General features: G+C 40.8%; 1 protein-coding gene across 1 annotated transcript in view; it reads left to right on the top strand.

The window, feature by feature from the left end:
- LOC126418885 (pacifastin-like protease inhibitor cvp4) overlaps positions 1 to 6,662 on the top strand; it is a 122,535-nt gene extending 115,873 nt beyond the window's left edge. The window contains exon 3 of the mRNA XM_050085892.1: positions 3,056 to 6,662. Within this exon, the coding sequence (XP_049941849.1) occupies positions 3,056 to 3,189 (134 nt within the window). The 3' untranslated portion in view covers positions 3,190 to 6,662. The remainder of the gene's footprint in view (positions 1 to 3,055) is intronic.
- Positions 6,663 to 17,127: the final 10,465 nt, after the last annotated feature.

Genomic DNA, 17,127 nt, shown 5'->3' with positions numbered 1-17,127 from the left:
CCTTGGCCAGATATGTTGCCAGATCTCTCCCCAGTTCCGACATCTGGAACATTATGGTGGGAGCCCTCCAACTAGCTCGGGATATCGACGTCCTGACGCACCAATTGGACAGAAGTTGGAATGATATCCCTCAGGACATCCAACAACTCTTCTTGATGCAATAATTCACCAACAGCCGTATGTATTGTAGAAATATATTTTATTTTATGAACTTATATGTGCTACCAGTTACGGCATTATATTGATGCCATCTTCAGACCCCGCTCGTCATAGTCGTAAAATCTCTATACACGGAAGGAGCCATATAACTGGATCCGTGAATCAATTCGTCCTGCAATAGCTCTTGGTGGCCAGCTGGACGAATTGATTCACCGATCCAGTTATATGGCTCCTTCCCTGTATAGTGATGGCATCAATATAATGCCGAGACTGGTAGCACATAGAAGTTCATAAAATAAAATAAATTTCTACAATACATACGGCTGTTGGTGAATTATTGCATCAAGAAGTTCATGTTCCGTCCGATTCGGATAATTCCTTCGCGGTGCATCCTTTCTTTTCTTTCTCTTGTTATCGTTGAGTGTGTAAGCAGCCCTCGGTGATGGCAGCCGCTTATGGTTTCTGCAACTGCTGCGGCTGAGCTGCTAGTTTCTGCAGTAACGACCAAAAAATAGTGACCTCTCTGCCGTATACTGCAGATACGCGCGAGTTCCAAGATGACAGATATCGTATTCACAGGACTGCAGGTTTTCTTTTGATTTGACGAACACTTTGGCACCGTACTGCACTTTGACGGGTGCACTAAATTACCCGATCTGAATCCCATAGAAAATGACTAGGTCTATTTTATGCAGCGGATGAAACCTAGCAGTCATCATCCCCACAATTCAGTGTATTCACGGGAGGCCATCATAGATTAAAGGTTTCTGCCGGTTATAGCATTCCTGAACAATCTTCTCGACTCTCACTTAATCTAGGCCATTATCTAGGTTAGAGGCGGTGACACACGGTATTAGCGTAAGGTTGCCTGTGACTGTTTTGTCCGATACGCTAGTATGCAAGGAGGACTCCGACAGTGACGCTGCTAGTGTTGTATCTCGCGGAGAAAACGTGAGCATAAGAGGGGTTAGGATACGTACAGAGGAATATTGACTGTCAGTGTGAAAATATATTTTTACGTCATAAGCTGCCTTTACTGTTTCTGTCTGCCTGTTCCATTTGTTTTTTTTTTTTTTTTTTTTTTTTTGCAGGTAGTTCTTCTTATCAAACTTCTACGTACGATTCGAGTTGAGCTCTGGATGACTTTCTTTACGTGTAACGCAGTTTTAATTATTCAATAATTACACTACTGCCCATTAAAATTGCTACACCAAGAAGAAATGCAGATGATAAACGGGTATTCATTGGACAAATATATTATACTAGAACTGACGTGTGATTACATATTCAAGCAATCTGGGTGCATAGATCCTGAGAAATCAGTACCGAGAAAAACCACCTCTGGCCGTAATAACGGCCCTGATACGCCTGGGCATTGAGTCAGACAGAGCCTGGATGGCGCGTTTAGCTACAGCTGCCCATGCAGCTTCAACATTATACCGCAGTTCATCATGAGTAGTGACTGGCGTATTGTGACGAGCCAGTTGCTTCCGGCCACCATTGACCGGACATTTTCAGTTGGTGAGAGATCTGGAGAATGTGCTGGCCAGGGCAGCAGTCGAACATTTTCTGTATCCAGAAAGGACCGTATAGTATCTGCAACATGTGGTCGTGCATGATCCTGCTGAAATGTAGGGTTTCGCAGGGATCGAATGAATGGTAGAGCTACTGGTCGTAACACATCTGAAAATTAGCGTCCACTGTTCAAAGTGCCGTCAATGCGAACAAGAGGTGACCGAGACGTGTAACCAATGGCACCCCATACGATCACTCTGGGTGATAGCCCAGTATGGCGATGACGAATACACGCTTCCAATGTGCGTTCACCGTGATGTCGCCAAATACGGATGCGAGCTTCATGATGTTGTAAACAGAACCTGGATTCATCTGAAAAAGTGACGTTTTGCCATTCTTGCACCCAGGTTCGTCGTTGAGTACACCATCGCAGGCGTTCCTGTCTGTGATGCAGCGTCAAGAGCAACCGCAGCCATGGTCTCCGAGCTGACAGTCCATGCTGCTGCAAACGTCGTCGAACTGTTCGTGCAGATGGTTGTTGTCTTGCAAACGTCCCCATCTGTTGACTCAGGGATCGAGACGTGGCTGCACGATCCGTTACAGCCATGCGGATAAGATACCTATCATCTCGACTGCTAGTGTTACGAGGCCGTTGGGATCCAGCACGGCGTTACGTATTACCCTCCTGAACCCACAGATGCCATATCCTGCTAACAGTAATTGGATCTCGACCAACGCGAGCAGAAATGTTTTGATACGATAAACCGCAATCGCGATAGGCTACAATCCGACCTTTATCATAGTCGGAAACGTGATGGTACGCATTTCTCCTCCTTACACGCGGCATCACAACAACGTTTCACCAGGCAACGCCGGTCAACTGCTGTTTGTGTATGAGAAATCGGTTGGAAACGTTCCTCATGTCAGCACGTTGTAGGTGTCGCCACCGGCGTCAACCTTGTGTGAATGCTCTGAAAAGCTAATCATTTGCATATCACAGCATCTTCTTCCTGTCGGTTAAATTTCGCGTCTGTAGCATGTCATCTTCGTGGTGTAGAAATTTTAATGGCCAGTAGTGTAATTTGGTCAGCTCACAACTGTTCCCGAACCAATACAGTGATGGAATATCACATCAACCCGCTAACACTGGTACAAAGTATCCTCTGACGCGGCCACTGCAGTGCCTTACGTTATGTATGAGAAGCGTTGTGTGAGAGCTGGTCATATGAAACGCACCAACTCGTAACCTGGGGTAGCATGCGGATGAAGCCGGCTTTCGGCTACTCACGGCCACTAACACTTTGCTTCAGAGGCTCACACCGCACTTGCGGAACAAGCGGTGACGCAGAGAGGTGCTGACGTCGTTGCTCTTGTGTTTCAGCTCGCGGCAACGCGGAGCGCTGCGCCCCCAACATCCGCTTCATGGACGACTGCAACCTCTGCATCTGCTCCGCCGATGGCATCAAGGCCCACTCGTCGTGCACGTTCGCGCAGTGCCCCGGCAAGCCACGTTAGTGTCACTAGCGAGCCTCCCAAGCACCTCAGTGCCTGAACACGCCCTGTCGTTACCCGTATCATGTACCCCATAGTCACTAATGAACCACACGCAGGCACCTACAAGCATGTAAACACAAAAGCAGATGTCCGTTATAAAAACAAAACGTATGCACAGTGCAAAAGTGAAGACGCTTAACATAAAAAAATCGGTAACACGAACCAGTTATACGACCCCTACAAAATCATTTTATACATTTCCTTTCTGCTAAAACGAAACAATACTCGCTCAAGATTTCTACTACTGCGATATCATCCTCACACCTTGACTCGTTTTATAGTCACACCGAACAAAGAAAATAGTGGTTGCCGCTGCTAACATTTTACTACTTTTCTTTGGTTGCTGCTAATGACAAGACTTGTGAGCTACCTTCCGACTTCAGTGATAAGTTTGTCGACATCATTGAATACTGTTACTGAATCTTTTGTGTTCTCCTGCTTTTTAAATGTTGGTGCTGTAATATACTTTTCAGATCAACATTTGAGTAATCACGCGGGTAACAAACCACTATTTTGGTTACAATCAAAATAGATCTACTTAAAATATTTGACAAAAAATGGAGGTCGAAAACGAAAATCTGTAGGTAGCTTGGTTTTTATTACCCTACACCATTCACACAAATTAAAAATAGACATCATATTATAGCAATGTTTAAGAATAGTGTGTTCAAGCAAGGAAAAATGTTTGAGAACAGTTAAACTCAAAGATGCCTTGCTTGTTTGCTTCTAACCACTTAGTCTCAATGCGTTTCCACATCAGGACCTTAATACAGTGAAGAAATGTTGCACTTGGAAAACAAATATGTAGTGATTTCTTTTCTTTTTCAAATTCAGTTTCGTTTGAATGCTTAAAGGGAGGGCATAACACTAAGAAATTCTCGTGAAGTTACATCGGGTCATTTCAAGTTTATTATGCCTTCAGTAATTAATGAGTGAAAGATGTCGTCAAAGCCTACGAAACAGGTTTCACTGTTTTGCTAATAAAATTTCATCGTCTGAGAGGCATTCACGTTTCTTTCCGTATGAACTGTTCAATAATAAAACTTCATCGTCTTTCCATATGAACTGTTCAACAGGAAAGGACACTTCAGCCTGTTCCTTAAGGAGGTTATGATTGTGCAGGATTCTACTCCATTGGCAAACGTGCTACAGTACAGTTTGCCACAGTGTGGTAAGATGAAGATCGCAAAGACCTTTCAGTTATCTCAGTTTCTTTGAAGTGCTGCCTATACAGTCGCAGATCTAATTTTTGTCTCTATCATGTTCCCATTTGTCTGCCAATTGGCGCGTTAGGCACTTTATTTTTCAAGTTCATAATCACAGTGGCAGTTTTCTTCTTGGTAATAACTATATCAAGGAACAGTATGCTGGTTCAGTAACACATTGATCAATGACATTTTCATTTTTATTGGTATTCTGAGCGTTATACATGGATACGCAGCATATGATAGTCATTTCTGAAAAAAGAACTTGTGAGAGACAATAAATGTTTCAAAAATTTATATTAGTTACATACAGGTCGCAAGGTCCTATTTTCGTGTCGTGTATAAGGATTCTCATTACTAATATTGTTTCTAAACTGACTTTTTAAGCCATCACAGAAAAATATTTACAAATACAGGTGTTACAGACCATATTTCGACATTTCTGACATTGTTTTAGCCTTTCATCGACAAATTAATGTCTCTGCAGCATGACACAGTAAATACAACGTCCCTTCAAATCTAGGCACAGCTGCTACGACAGAGTATTCCTAATTTGAAGGCTCTTCATTGGACATCCATGGGATGTAGTCTATTTAGTGCAGCCACAGCAGTCTGTCAGCATCTGTATCTGTAGGTTTTACTAAGATCTTTTTTTATACAACAAACCATCCCAAAGTGAAAACAGTTCGCTTTCAGTAAGAGTAGGTGAACATATAAGCCAGTTAAGGCAAATGTAGACTTTTTTTATTCTTTCAGGACGCAACATCATAATATGCAAGCAAATTTCAGTTCTCTCACGTTCAAATACATGCAGTTCTCAGACGCCATACACATACATTTTCACTGACAGTAAAATATTTTAGCGCAATTTACACAAAATGTTCTTTCCGTCAGTGTTTAGATCCAACTATGTTCCAGACTATCTATGTATCATGAATTAATGATGAGCCACATTATTTTTCCATCAGGAGAAGATGTGGCTTTTACCAGGTAAATGGATCCTTTCACTCATTCTGAAAAGGAAGGCCATTGTTAAGTTCATTTAGCTTTTTGCACTTTGCTCAGTAACAGATAGAAACAATTTACAGCATAAAAACTATTACCAAATTTCGTTTAATCTGTAACTCTGTATTTCTACAATGTAATTTATATTTATACTTAAAAGTTTTGCACAGCATTTACTTGCTTCAAACATCAAGCTATTGATATATTACGTCAGTTCCTCTCAAACGTTCCTCATAAGCGTTTCACCGTTTCTTAGTAGTGGAACACAAGAAAATATTCAGAGGTAATCAGTCCTCAGCAAAACTACTACACACAGAACTTTCCTTGGTATTACAAATTATTGCAAATGATAGCTTATGCCTGTGATAACACTAGCTTTAAAAGTGTGTAACAGCTGTTCAAAAAGTAAAATTATATGTGTAAGTATGTTAAAATTGTTTGCTACATTATAACAATCACTTCTGCACTTCCAATGAACTTTTATTACCTGATGATAAAATATTTAACAACATTTGTAACATTAACCTATTTGTATAATTGTTTGACAACAGTTTTAACATGGAAAGAAATGTGGGGGCCAGTAAACTGCATGTGACTTCAGCTCAATGCATGGTGCACGACTTAACACTATAACGTAATGAGAAAGAATAACATCACATTATTTGTGGTTGCCACTGTGTTGTCTGGTGCAAATTGCAGAACAGAAGGGCTCAAGTATCATAAAAACAGGGCGATTATGTTATACTCTGCTCAATATAATGGCCAACTGGGAGCTTTAAATATAAACATATTTACAATAAAATCACTTAATATTGCTAACTATGTGTACAGATGACAATGTGTTGGAATAATGTAAAGTCTCTGAAAATACTTTTAGCTATAAATACAGAAGGTACCCACTGCTTTCTTGCATATCTGACTTATTATTCTTATAGTATAAAGACAACAGTGTCTACTAGCATTCTTCTGTGATGACTGTGAATTAAATTGCATTCTGCTATAAACGTACTGCTGTAAAGAGAAAGTCTGTAAATTCTGAAATGATACACTTGGACGTAAAATAACTGCAATTTTTACCACTAAGTTTTAAGATACAATAAGTTATTGTACTATCACAAAAAATAGAAAAAGTTATATTTTATTGTTTGTGGTGTATCCTTGTAAAGTTATATTATATATAAATATAATATATAAAATGTATTAAATCACTTTGCTTAATCTGAACATTGAAGAATATGCTGCTGACCAAAACACAAATTGTAAAAATCTCAAATTTTTCCCTTCATCCTTGCCACACTAAGCCTCAGAAGTGTATTACATGGGATGCCATTCCTCAGGCTACACACGATCTTCTGCATATATGTATTCATATGAGAAGATGTCTTTCCCAACCATAGAATCTGGAACTCTGAAAATCCTTAGACAAAAAATACAAAGAGAAAAAATAGGCACAATGTAGGCTGTCATAGGTAATACAGTGGTTCTCATGGATAAACAACAGTACAGTACCAAAACTTAAGAAATCATTAAATAAAATAAAATCACAAAACTGTCCGACCAGAAACAGATTGTACTGAAGATACTAAAGACTGCCTAATGCTCTGAAACTCAGGAGCATTCTGAAAGTACACAATGTAAGTACACCTATGAGGCCAGACATAAATCACAGAAAAATCCCCACATTTGCCCTCACGCAACAATATAAACCATGAACAGACAGAACAGTGAAAAAGATGAAGCTAATAAGCCATGTAAAAGACACACACACACACACACACACACACACACACGCAATATATATAGGCGAAGGCGGGGCAAGTCGGGGAGGTGGGGTATGACGGGGAAGGGCTATAAGCTACAGTTAGAGTGCTGCCATCAGTGGATATCTACGTCAACATCATCAATATACAGGTCCCAGTGTGTTGACATTGGTGAACCTTAGTTTCGCGGCGGTTACTGTGAGCTTTGCAAGGTACGTATAGTTGTTATACTGATTTGCAATGTTTTACACCTTTCGAGGTCCTAAACATGTCTTTCGTGAATATTTGTCCAGACTGTATATATAGCACTGAATAGTACGTCTTATTAACAGTAAACTGCTGTATCAGTAGTAAATGTTCACTAAATAGTGTTCACGTAGGCGTAACATAAGCTGACAGCATGGTAGGGGGCAAGACGGGGTGGGGCAAGATGGGGAGCTTCCCCGTCTTGCCCCTACTATTTGTCCAACCATTATGTTCTTATCGTCTCATGTTTTTACCTCGCTGTGGGTTTTGAGCACGTACATTATACGTTGAATACAATTGTAAATAGACTGGTATTCGTTATTCCAACGTTTCCTAATTAATTACAAAGTATGCCTTAGGCTATATGGTGAATAAAAATACACAAAACGTGCTGAGTCAGTATTCTTGCTATGCTTTAACGACTTACTATTGGGAATATGGTATTTACTACATAATATAGATTACCAGGAATGATCTGACTCAATAGTGCGTTCCACGTGTTTTATTTCAGATGGTTCGCAAGTATCGGCGACAGGCGTCTAGGCAAGATTGGTCATTGGAGTCAATGGAAGGCGCTGTAAATGCTGTTATAGAAGGTCATATGGGCTCTTTCAGGGCTGCTCGTCGGTACAACATGCCACAGACAACGATTGAACGACATGTGGCAAAGAAAGGTTAGGACCAATCACTAGTGTGTTTACCCCAGAACAAGAGGCAGAACTTAAAGACTACTTAACGCAGATGGAAGGACAGTAGCCCGCATCTCGTGGTCGTGTGGTAGCGTTCTCGCTTCCCACGCCCGGGTTCGATTCCCGACGGGGTCAGGGATTTTCTCTGCCTCGTGATGGCTGGGTGTTGTGTGATGTCCGTAGGTTAGTTAGGTTTAAGTAGTTCTGAGTTCTAGGGGACTGATGACCTAAGATGTTAAGTCCCATAGTGCTCAGAGCCATTTTTTTGAAGGACAGTATTTTGGCCTAACACTTAAAGAACTTTGTCAACTTGCTTTTCAGCTAGCTGAACGAAAGAACATCAAACATTCATCAAATACTGCAGCCAAATCTGCTGGAAGAGATTGGTTAAATGGGTTTCATGCACGATATCCTGCCTTAACAATACCAAAACCAGAGGCCACATCAATCGCACGAGCAATTGAGTTTAATCGAGTTGCTGTAGATCGGTTTTTCGATCTGTTAGAAAGTCAATTAGACACATTCAAGTTTACGGGAGACAGAATTTTCAATTGCGATGAGACTGGTTTAACAGTCATTCCAAAACGTCACACAAAGGTGGTTGCTTTGAAAGGGCGCAGACAGGTGGGAGCAGTTTCTTCAGCAGAAAGAGGCCAGACTGTGACTGCAGAAATCTGTGTTTCAGAGTCGGGTTGCTACATACCACCTATGTTAATTTATCCTCGAAAACGAATGCCCCCTGGTGCCTGGGCAGAAGTCCAAGAAACTGGTTGGATGACGAAAGAACTGTTTTTGACTTGGTTTAAGAAGTTTATTGTATTTACTGGAGCTTCAAACGAAAGACCAATGCTTGTCATATTGGACGGCCACAAAACGCACACCAAGAATTTAGAACTGATAGATGTGGCCCGCGAAAATGGGGTTGTCTTGTTGTGTTTGCCACCACACTGCTCACACCGTCTTCAACCATTGGACGTGGCATTTATGAAACCTCTCAGAAAATTTTACGAAGATAAAGTAAGATCGTGGCTTCGCACCCATCCTGGAGAAGTTGTTACGCTGAATCAGGTCGCAAGTTCATTCGGCAAAGCCTTCATTCGTTTGGCTACAATGTCCACAGCAGTGAACGGGTTTCGGAAAACAGGCATTTGGCCTGTAAACAGAAATGTGTTTCAAGAAAGTGATTACCTTCCCTGTTCAACTACAGACATTCATCAAGCTCACACATCTGAAGTTACAGAAACGGAAGACCAAATACCAGAGATGTTGTCAAGACGTGAAACACCTGAACAATTAACAACTGACGATCAAGCCTCTGTTTCGTATAACTTTCTGGTTACCAGCCCTGAAATGGTGGTAGCTATTCCAAAGACGGATAAAAAAAACAAAAGGAAACTATCTAACAGGCGTGGAAAACACGTTGTATTGTCCGAATATCCTCATAGGAGTGAACTATCTGAAGAAATTAAACGAAAAGGAGTCCGCAAACGTGTTGCATATAAACGAAAACTCTTCTCAAAGACGTTTAATAAACCTGGGATACCACCAAAAGGACATAATGACAACGAAAAAGTAACGAACGTTACTGACGTCTTAACCACCCCTTCATGCTCAAAGGATAATAAGCTGAGGTCGAATGACAACGAGGAAGAGAGTGAAGAACGTTTATACTGCTTTGAATTCTCTGAAGGAGGCTGGATGCGGTGTATTGGCTGCGGACGCTGGGCCCACGACACTTGTGCAGGGATAGAAAGTGATGATGACGAGGCTGTCCACATTTGTGTACTAACTGAAAGTAAGAGGCCTAAATAAAACGTAATACCTGATTCTACAATTCGCAGAACCATGTTTCGAAGCCGGCCGGACTGGCCGTGCGGTTCTAGGCGCTACAGTCTGGAGCCGAGCGACCGCTACGGTAGCAGGTTCGAATCCTGCCTCGGGCATGGATGTGTGTGATGTCCTTAGGTTAGTTAGGTTTAATTAGTTCTAAGTTCTAGGCGACTGATGACCTCAGAAGTTAAGTCACATAGCGCTCGGAGCCAGCCATGTTTCGAAACCTTATCGTCACATGATTTCGTTATTCAAGTCCTTATTTAAGCTTTAGAGATGAATTCATGCTAGTTCCCCATCTTACCCCGCATATGGGACAAGACGGGGAATTGGTAGTTAATGTTTCAAATCGAGATGTTTCTAACTAAGTGTAACAAGTTTGCCTGTTTCTTTGCATGCTATTGTAATTCAATTGTTAAGTTAACAAATGATGATCAAACCTACTTGAATTCGTTTATTTTTGTTCTCTTGTAAGGGTTTAAAGTTAGCTTCACCTACTTGCCCCGCCTTCCCATATATATATATATATATATATATATATATATTGGTGATAATTTGAGAAAACCTCCAGAAACGCATGTGCTACACAACGTCGCTGTTTCCTGCGCACGTACCCCGACATCAATATGGGATATGATCACCATGCACACGTACACAGGCCGCACAACCGGTTGGCATACTCTGGATCACGTGGTCGAGCAGCTACTGCGGTATAGCACCCTTTTCTTGCACCAGTGCCTGTCGGAGCTCCTGAAGTGTCGTAGGGGTTTGAAGACGTGCACCGATACGTCGACCGAGAGCATCCCAGACGTGCTCGATGGGGTTTAGATCTGGAGAACAGGCAGGCCACTCCATTCGCCTGAAATCTTCTGTTTCAAGGTACTCCTCCACGATGGCAGCTCGGTGAGGCCATGCATTATCATCCATCAGGAGGAAGGTGGGACCCACTGCACCCCTGAATAGGCGGACATACTGGTGCAAAATGACGTCCTGTTACACCCGACCTGTTACAGTTCCTCTGTCAAAGACATGCAGGGATGTACGTGCACCAATCATAATCCAACCCCACACCATCAAACTACCATCTCCATACAGGTCCCTTTCAAGGATATTAAGGGGTTGGTATCTGGTTCCTGGTTCACGCTAGATGAAAACCCGGCGAGAATCACTGTTCAGACTATACCTGGACTCATCTGTGAACGTAACCTGGGACCACTGTTCCAATGACCATGTGCTGAGTTCTTGACAGCAGGTTTTACGGGCTCTCCTGTAACCAGGCGTCAGTGAAATGCACCTTGCAGGTCTCCAGGCGAATAGACAATGTCTGTTGAGTCGACTGTAGACTGTGTGTTTGGAGACCACTGTTCCAGTGGTTGCAGTAAGGTCCCGAGCAAGGCTACCTGCAGTACTCCGTGGACGTCTGCGGGCACTGATGGTCCTCTTGTGGTGTTGTACACTGTGGACGTCCCGTACTGTAGCGCCTGGACACGTTTCCTGTCTGCTGGAATCGTGGCCGTAATCTTGAGATCACACTTTGTGGCACACAGAGGGCCCATGCTACGACCTGCTGTGTTTGACCAGCCTCCAGTCGCACTCTTACTCTCCCCACATAACGTCATCATTATGTGCTCTTTGAGTCATTTTCAACACACATTCAACATTAGCACGTCTGAAAACGTCTGCACACTTAAACGCTGCACCGTACTCTGATAAGCACCAACGCACCTCAGAGTATGTTGACTGCTGCCAGCTCGCCGTGAGACGACCACAGGTCAAATGCACCGCATGGTCATACCTGCGGTGATTTACACCCGCAAACCGCCCACCAGAGCGTTATTTTACCATGTATCATCATCATTATCCTTAATTTATGAGCATATATATATATATATATATATATATATATATATATATATATATATATATATATATATATATATATAGATTTAGGCATCGTTCAGTTATCAGTTATCTTGGTTAGTTCTTTGACTGGGATTGTGGATTACATGTTTTCTATGAGGATATATATATATTCGAGATACAACTTTCCTCATAGAAAACATGTAATCCACAATCTCAGTCAAAGAACTAACCAAGATAACTGATAACTGAACGATGCCTAAATCTTTATAGTCAGTTATCACAAGGACACATATCAGAGACAAGCATAATGCTACACCCTATTACTGCTTCATATCTAATAAAAAATTCTACATAAAAACAACAGGACTGCCAGTGGAATCCCTCAATGAAGGAAATCTTGCAAATATCTTCATGAACGAAATAGAAGAAAGAGGTTTCTTAGAAAAAAAATTTCTCGAAAATGCAGCCTACTATACTGGACGGCATAAGATAGAACAATAACACACAGAGATAAATTCACAATACAAAAACATAAAGTCCACTTTATAGAAAGAACAAAGAGGGCAAATAAACTTCCCAGCTATATCTATAACAGAAAAAAAACTAAAGAGTATTTACAGGAAAACCATCACAACTGAATCATTACAGAAATTTTTAAAGAAAGATGGTAATACTGACATACATGAAAAATTCTGTCCTTTAATAACTCCAATGTAACATTTATGATGCTCTATGTGTAGGAAAGACCGGCAGAGCATTTGAGAAAAGATATAAAGAACATAAAAGCATGTGGAAATATGTCACACAGCCCTTCAACATATCCAGAGCACCTCCAACCAGAAAACCAGCTTGAGTGACATATGAAATGTAGCGCTGCAAAATTCTAAAATCAATCAAAAGTTCATAAAGAAATGAGAGCATCTAGCTAATGCCTCACTAGATATATGTTTAACAGAGTCATACAACAGAATAAGACACAACGTGACAGAACACTAAAATCACAGAAGGACTAATAAACTACATAAAAGACACATATATTCTGGGGACTGTTACAACACACCTGGAGAGCTGTGCACATTAACATGCCACTTCTGAGTTTCAGGTGACACATCCAGATCAGACGCATTCATCAGATTAAGAAAGATGTCCGATGTGCTTGCCAGTCTTGCTGTCGTTTTTAGGTGGTTTATCACATTCAGGTAGGTGAATACTAGGCTGAAACAAATGTCCCTCTTCACTTACACAATTCACTAACATTTTGAAAAAAACGTTCTCACACTTTCGTACGGACAGCTCTAGATGCAAATAGATGGGGGAAGACAAATTTCCTTCCAGGTGAGGAGGAAAGCGATGGCTACAAGAAGGGCATGTTGCCACTGTATACAACTAACACTGTCAAATCTAATATACTGATTCCATCATGATATAGGATAAAGGCCATGGAAAAGAAGAAAAAAATTGAAATACAGATGTGTTAACATCATTAAATGTAGAAAACGTCTAATCTACAACCACTGTCAAAGAAATGATCAAGATAATAGAACAACACACAGATTCTTACAAACACTTACCACAGGGTCACATATCAGAGACAAGCACACACCCAAACATTATTACTGAGTGCAGCTACCTAGAATTTAGTAAAGATTTCTACAAACAGGTGGAAGTATTGACAATGGGATCCCCTGAATCAGGAAACCTAGCAAAACAGTAATTATTAAAGTAGAAGAAAGAATTTTTCAGAAAATAATGAAAGGAAAATACAGTCTACTATACTGGTGGAGATATATGGATGGCATACAATACTTGATTGGCAACCCAGAAACTGGGATAAAACTACCACATGTAGAGATAAACAGACTACATAAAAACATAAATTTACAGTAGAGAATGAACATGCAAGGCAAATAAACTTCCTAGACATATTCATCACATAGAAAAATAACCAAGAGTATTTACAGGAATACCACCACAACAGACACGGTACAGCATCGGTCTTCAGACTAGCAGTAGTTCCATATACACGTAGCTCTCACACACGTCCTACACAGATTAAATGCAATACCGCCAGACTACCAGACATACACATCTGCAACATGGAGCCAGACACAGCAATGCAAACAGGAAAAAATGTGAATACCCAGAATCTCTAATTGAATAAGAAAATCCACGAAGACATAAAAATATAGCAGACTAAACATATAAAACAAAACACCACACAAATCCAGACACCTATAACATTCACAACAAACACCTACACACCAGCAAGATCGCTACTACACAACATCTACACAATACTGCAGTTCAACATATAAGCTTTTACTCACTCTCACGTGGAAAGAAACTGACACATAGAATTGCTAAGATCCTGAAAAAATAAGGTGTAATAATAGTTTACCAAAGTAATAATTCAATACACAAATGTTTAAAGAAATAGGATGACAATGGCATACATAAAATATCTAGCACTTATCAACTTCAGAATAAGAGTTGTGTTGTTGTTGTGGTCTTCAGTCCTGAGACTGGTTTGATGCAGCTCTCCATGCTACTCTATCCTGTGCAAGCTTCTTCATCTCCCAGTACCTACTGCAACCTACATCCTTCTGAATTTGCTTAGTGTATTGATCTCTTGGTCTCCCTCTACGATTTTTACCCTCCACTCTGCCCTCCAATGCTAAATTTGTGACCCCTTGATGCCTCAAAACATGTCCTACCAACCGATCCCTTCTTCTAGTCAAGTTGTGCCACAAACTTCTCTTCTCCCTAATCCTATTCAATACCTCCTCATTAGTTACGTGATCTACCCACCTTATCTTCAGCATTACTCTGTAGCACCACATTTCGAAAGCTTCTATTCTCTCCTTGTCCAAACTGGTTATCGTCCATGTTTCACTTCCATACATGGCTACACTCCATACAAATACTTTCAGAAACGACTTCCTGACACTTAAATCTATACTCGATGTTAACAAATTTCTCTTCTTCAGAAACGATTTCCTAGCCATTGCCAGTCTACATTTTATATCCTCTCTACTTCGACCATCATCAGTTATTTTACTCCCTAAATAGCAAAACTCCTTTACTACTTTAAGTGTCTCATTTCCTAATCTAATCCCCTCAGCATCACACGATTTAATTTGACTACATTCCATTATCCTCGTTTTGCTTTTGTTGATGTTCATCTTATATCCTCCTTTCAAGACACTGTCCATTCCGTTCAACTGCTCTTCCAAGTCCTTTGCTGTCTCTGACAGAATTACAATGTCATCGGCGAACCTCAAAGTTTTTATTTCTTCTCCATGGATTTTAATACCTACTCCGAATTTTTCTTTTGTTCCTTTTACTGCTTGCTCAATATACAGATTGAATAACATCGGGGAGAGGCTACAACCCTGTCTCACTCCTTTCCCAACCACTGTTTCCCTTTCATGCCCCTCGACTCTTATAACTGCTATCTGGTTTCTGTACAAATTGTAAATAGCCTTTCGCTCCCTGTATTTTACCCCTGCCACCTTCAGAATTTGAAAGAGAGTATTCCAGTTAACGTTTTCAAAAGCTTTCTCTAAGTCTACAAATGCTAGAAACGTAGGTTTGCCTTTTCTTAATCTTTCTTCTAAGATAAGTCGTAAGGTTAGTATTGCCTCACGTGTTCCAACATTTCTACGGAATCCAAACTGACCTTCCCCGAGGTCCGCTTCTACCAGTTTTTCCATTCGTCTGTAAAGAATTCGCGTTAGTATTTTGCAGCTGTGACTTATTAAACTGATAGTTCGGTAATTTTCACATCTGTCAACACCTGCTTTCTTTGGGATTGGAATTATTATATTCTTCTTGAAGTCTGTGGGTATTTCGCCTGTCTCATACATCTTGCTCACCAGATAGTATAGTTTTGTCACGACTGACTCTCCCAAGACCATCAGTAGTTCTAATGGAATGTTGTCTACTCCCGGGGCCTTGTTTCGACTCAGGTCTTTCAGTGCTCTGTCAAACTCTTGACGCAGTATCTTATGTCCCATTTCATCTTCATCTACATCCTCTTCCCTTTCCATAATATTGTCCTCAAGTACATCGCCCTCGTATAAACCCTCTATATACTCCTTCCACCTTTCTTCCTTCCCTTCTTTGCTTAGAACTGGGTTGCCATCTGAGCTCTTGATATACATACAAGTGGTTCTCTTCTCTTTAAAGGTCTCTTTCATTTTCCTGTAGGCAGTATCTATCTTACCCCTAGTGAGACAAGCCCCTACATCCTTACATTTGTCCTCTAGCCATCCCTGCTTAGCCATTTTGCACTTCCTGTCGATCTCATTTTTGAGACGTTTGTATTCCTTTTTGCCTGCTTCATTTACTGCATTTTTATATTTTCTCCTTTCATCAATTAAATTCAATATTTCTTCTGTTACCCAAGGATTTCTATTAGCCCTCGTCTTTTTACCTACTTGATCCTCTGCTGCCTTCACTACTTCATCCCTCAGAGCTACCCATTCTTCTTCTACTGTATTTCTTTCCCCCATTCCTGTCAATTGTTCCCTTATGCTCTCCCTGAAACTCTGTACAACCTCTGGTTCTTTCAGTTTATCCAGGTCCCATCTCCTTAAATTCCCACCTTTTTGCAGTTTCTTCAGTTTTAATCTACAGGTCATAACCAATAGATTGTGGTCAGAATCCACATCTGCCCCTGGAAATGTCTTACAATTTAAAACCTGGTTCCTAAATCTCTGTATTACCATTATGTAATCTATCTGATACCTTTTAGTATCTCCAGGATTCTTCCAGGTATACAACCTTCTTTCATGATTCTTGAACCAAGTGTTAGCTATGATTAAGTTATGCTCTGTGCAAAATTCTACAAGGCGGCTTCCTCTTTCATTTCTTCCCCCCAATCCATATTCACATACTATGTTTCCTTCTCTCCCTTTTCCCACTGACGAATTCCAGTCACCCATGACTATTAAATTTTCCTCTCCCTTCACTACCTGAATAATTTCTTTTATCTCGTTATACATTTCATCAATTTCTTCATCATCTGCAGAGCTAGTTGGCATATAAACTTGTACTACTCTAGTAGGAATGGGCTTTGTGTCTATCTTGGCCACAATAATGCGTTCACTATGCTGTTTGTAGTAGCTAACCCACACTCCTATATTTTTATTCATTATTAAACCTACTCCTGCATTACCCCTATTTGATTTTGTATTTATAACCCTGTAATCACCCGACCAAAAGTCTTGTTCCTCCTGCCACCGAACTTCGCTAATTCCCACTATATCTAACTTTTACCTATCCATTTCCCTTTTTAAA

Source organism: Schistocerca serialis, chromosome 9 (genome assembly GCF_023864345.2).
Source record: "Schistocerca serialis cubense isolate TAMUIC-IGC-003099 chromosome 9, iqSchSeri2.2, whole genome shotgun sequence".
In the NCBI taxonomy this organism is placed as follows: domain Eukaryota; kingdom Metazoa; phylum Arthropoda; class Insecta; order Orthoptera; family Acrididae; genus Schistocerca; species Schistocerca serialis.
The sequence above is the reverse complement of the archived record's forward strand: the minus strand, read 5'-3'. Positions and strand labels throughout refer to the sequence as shown.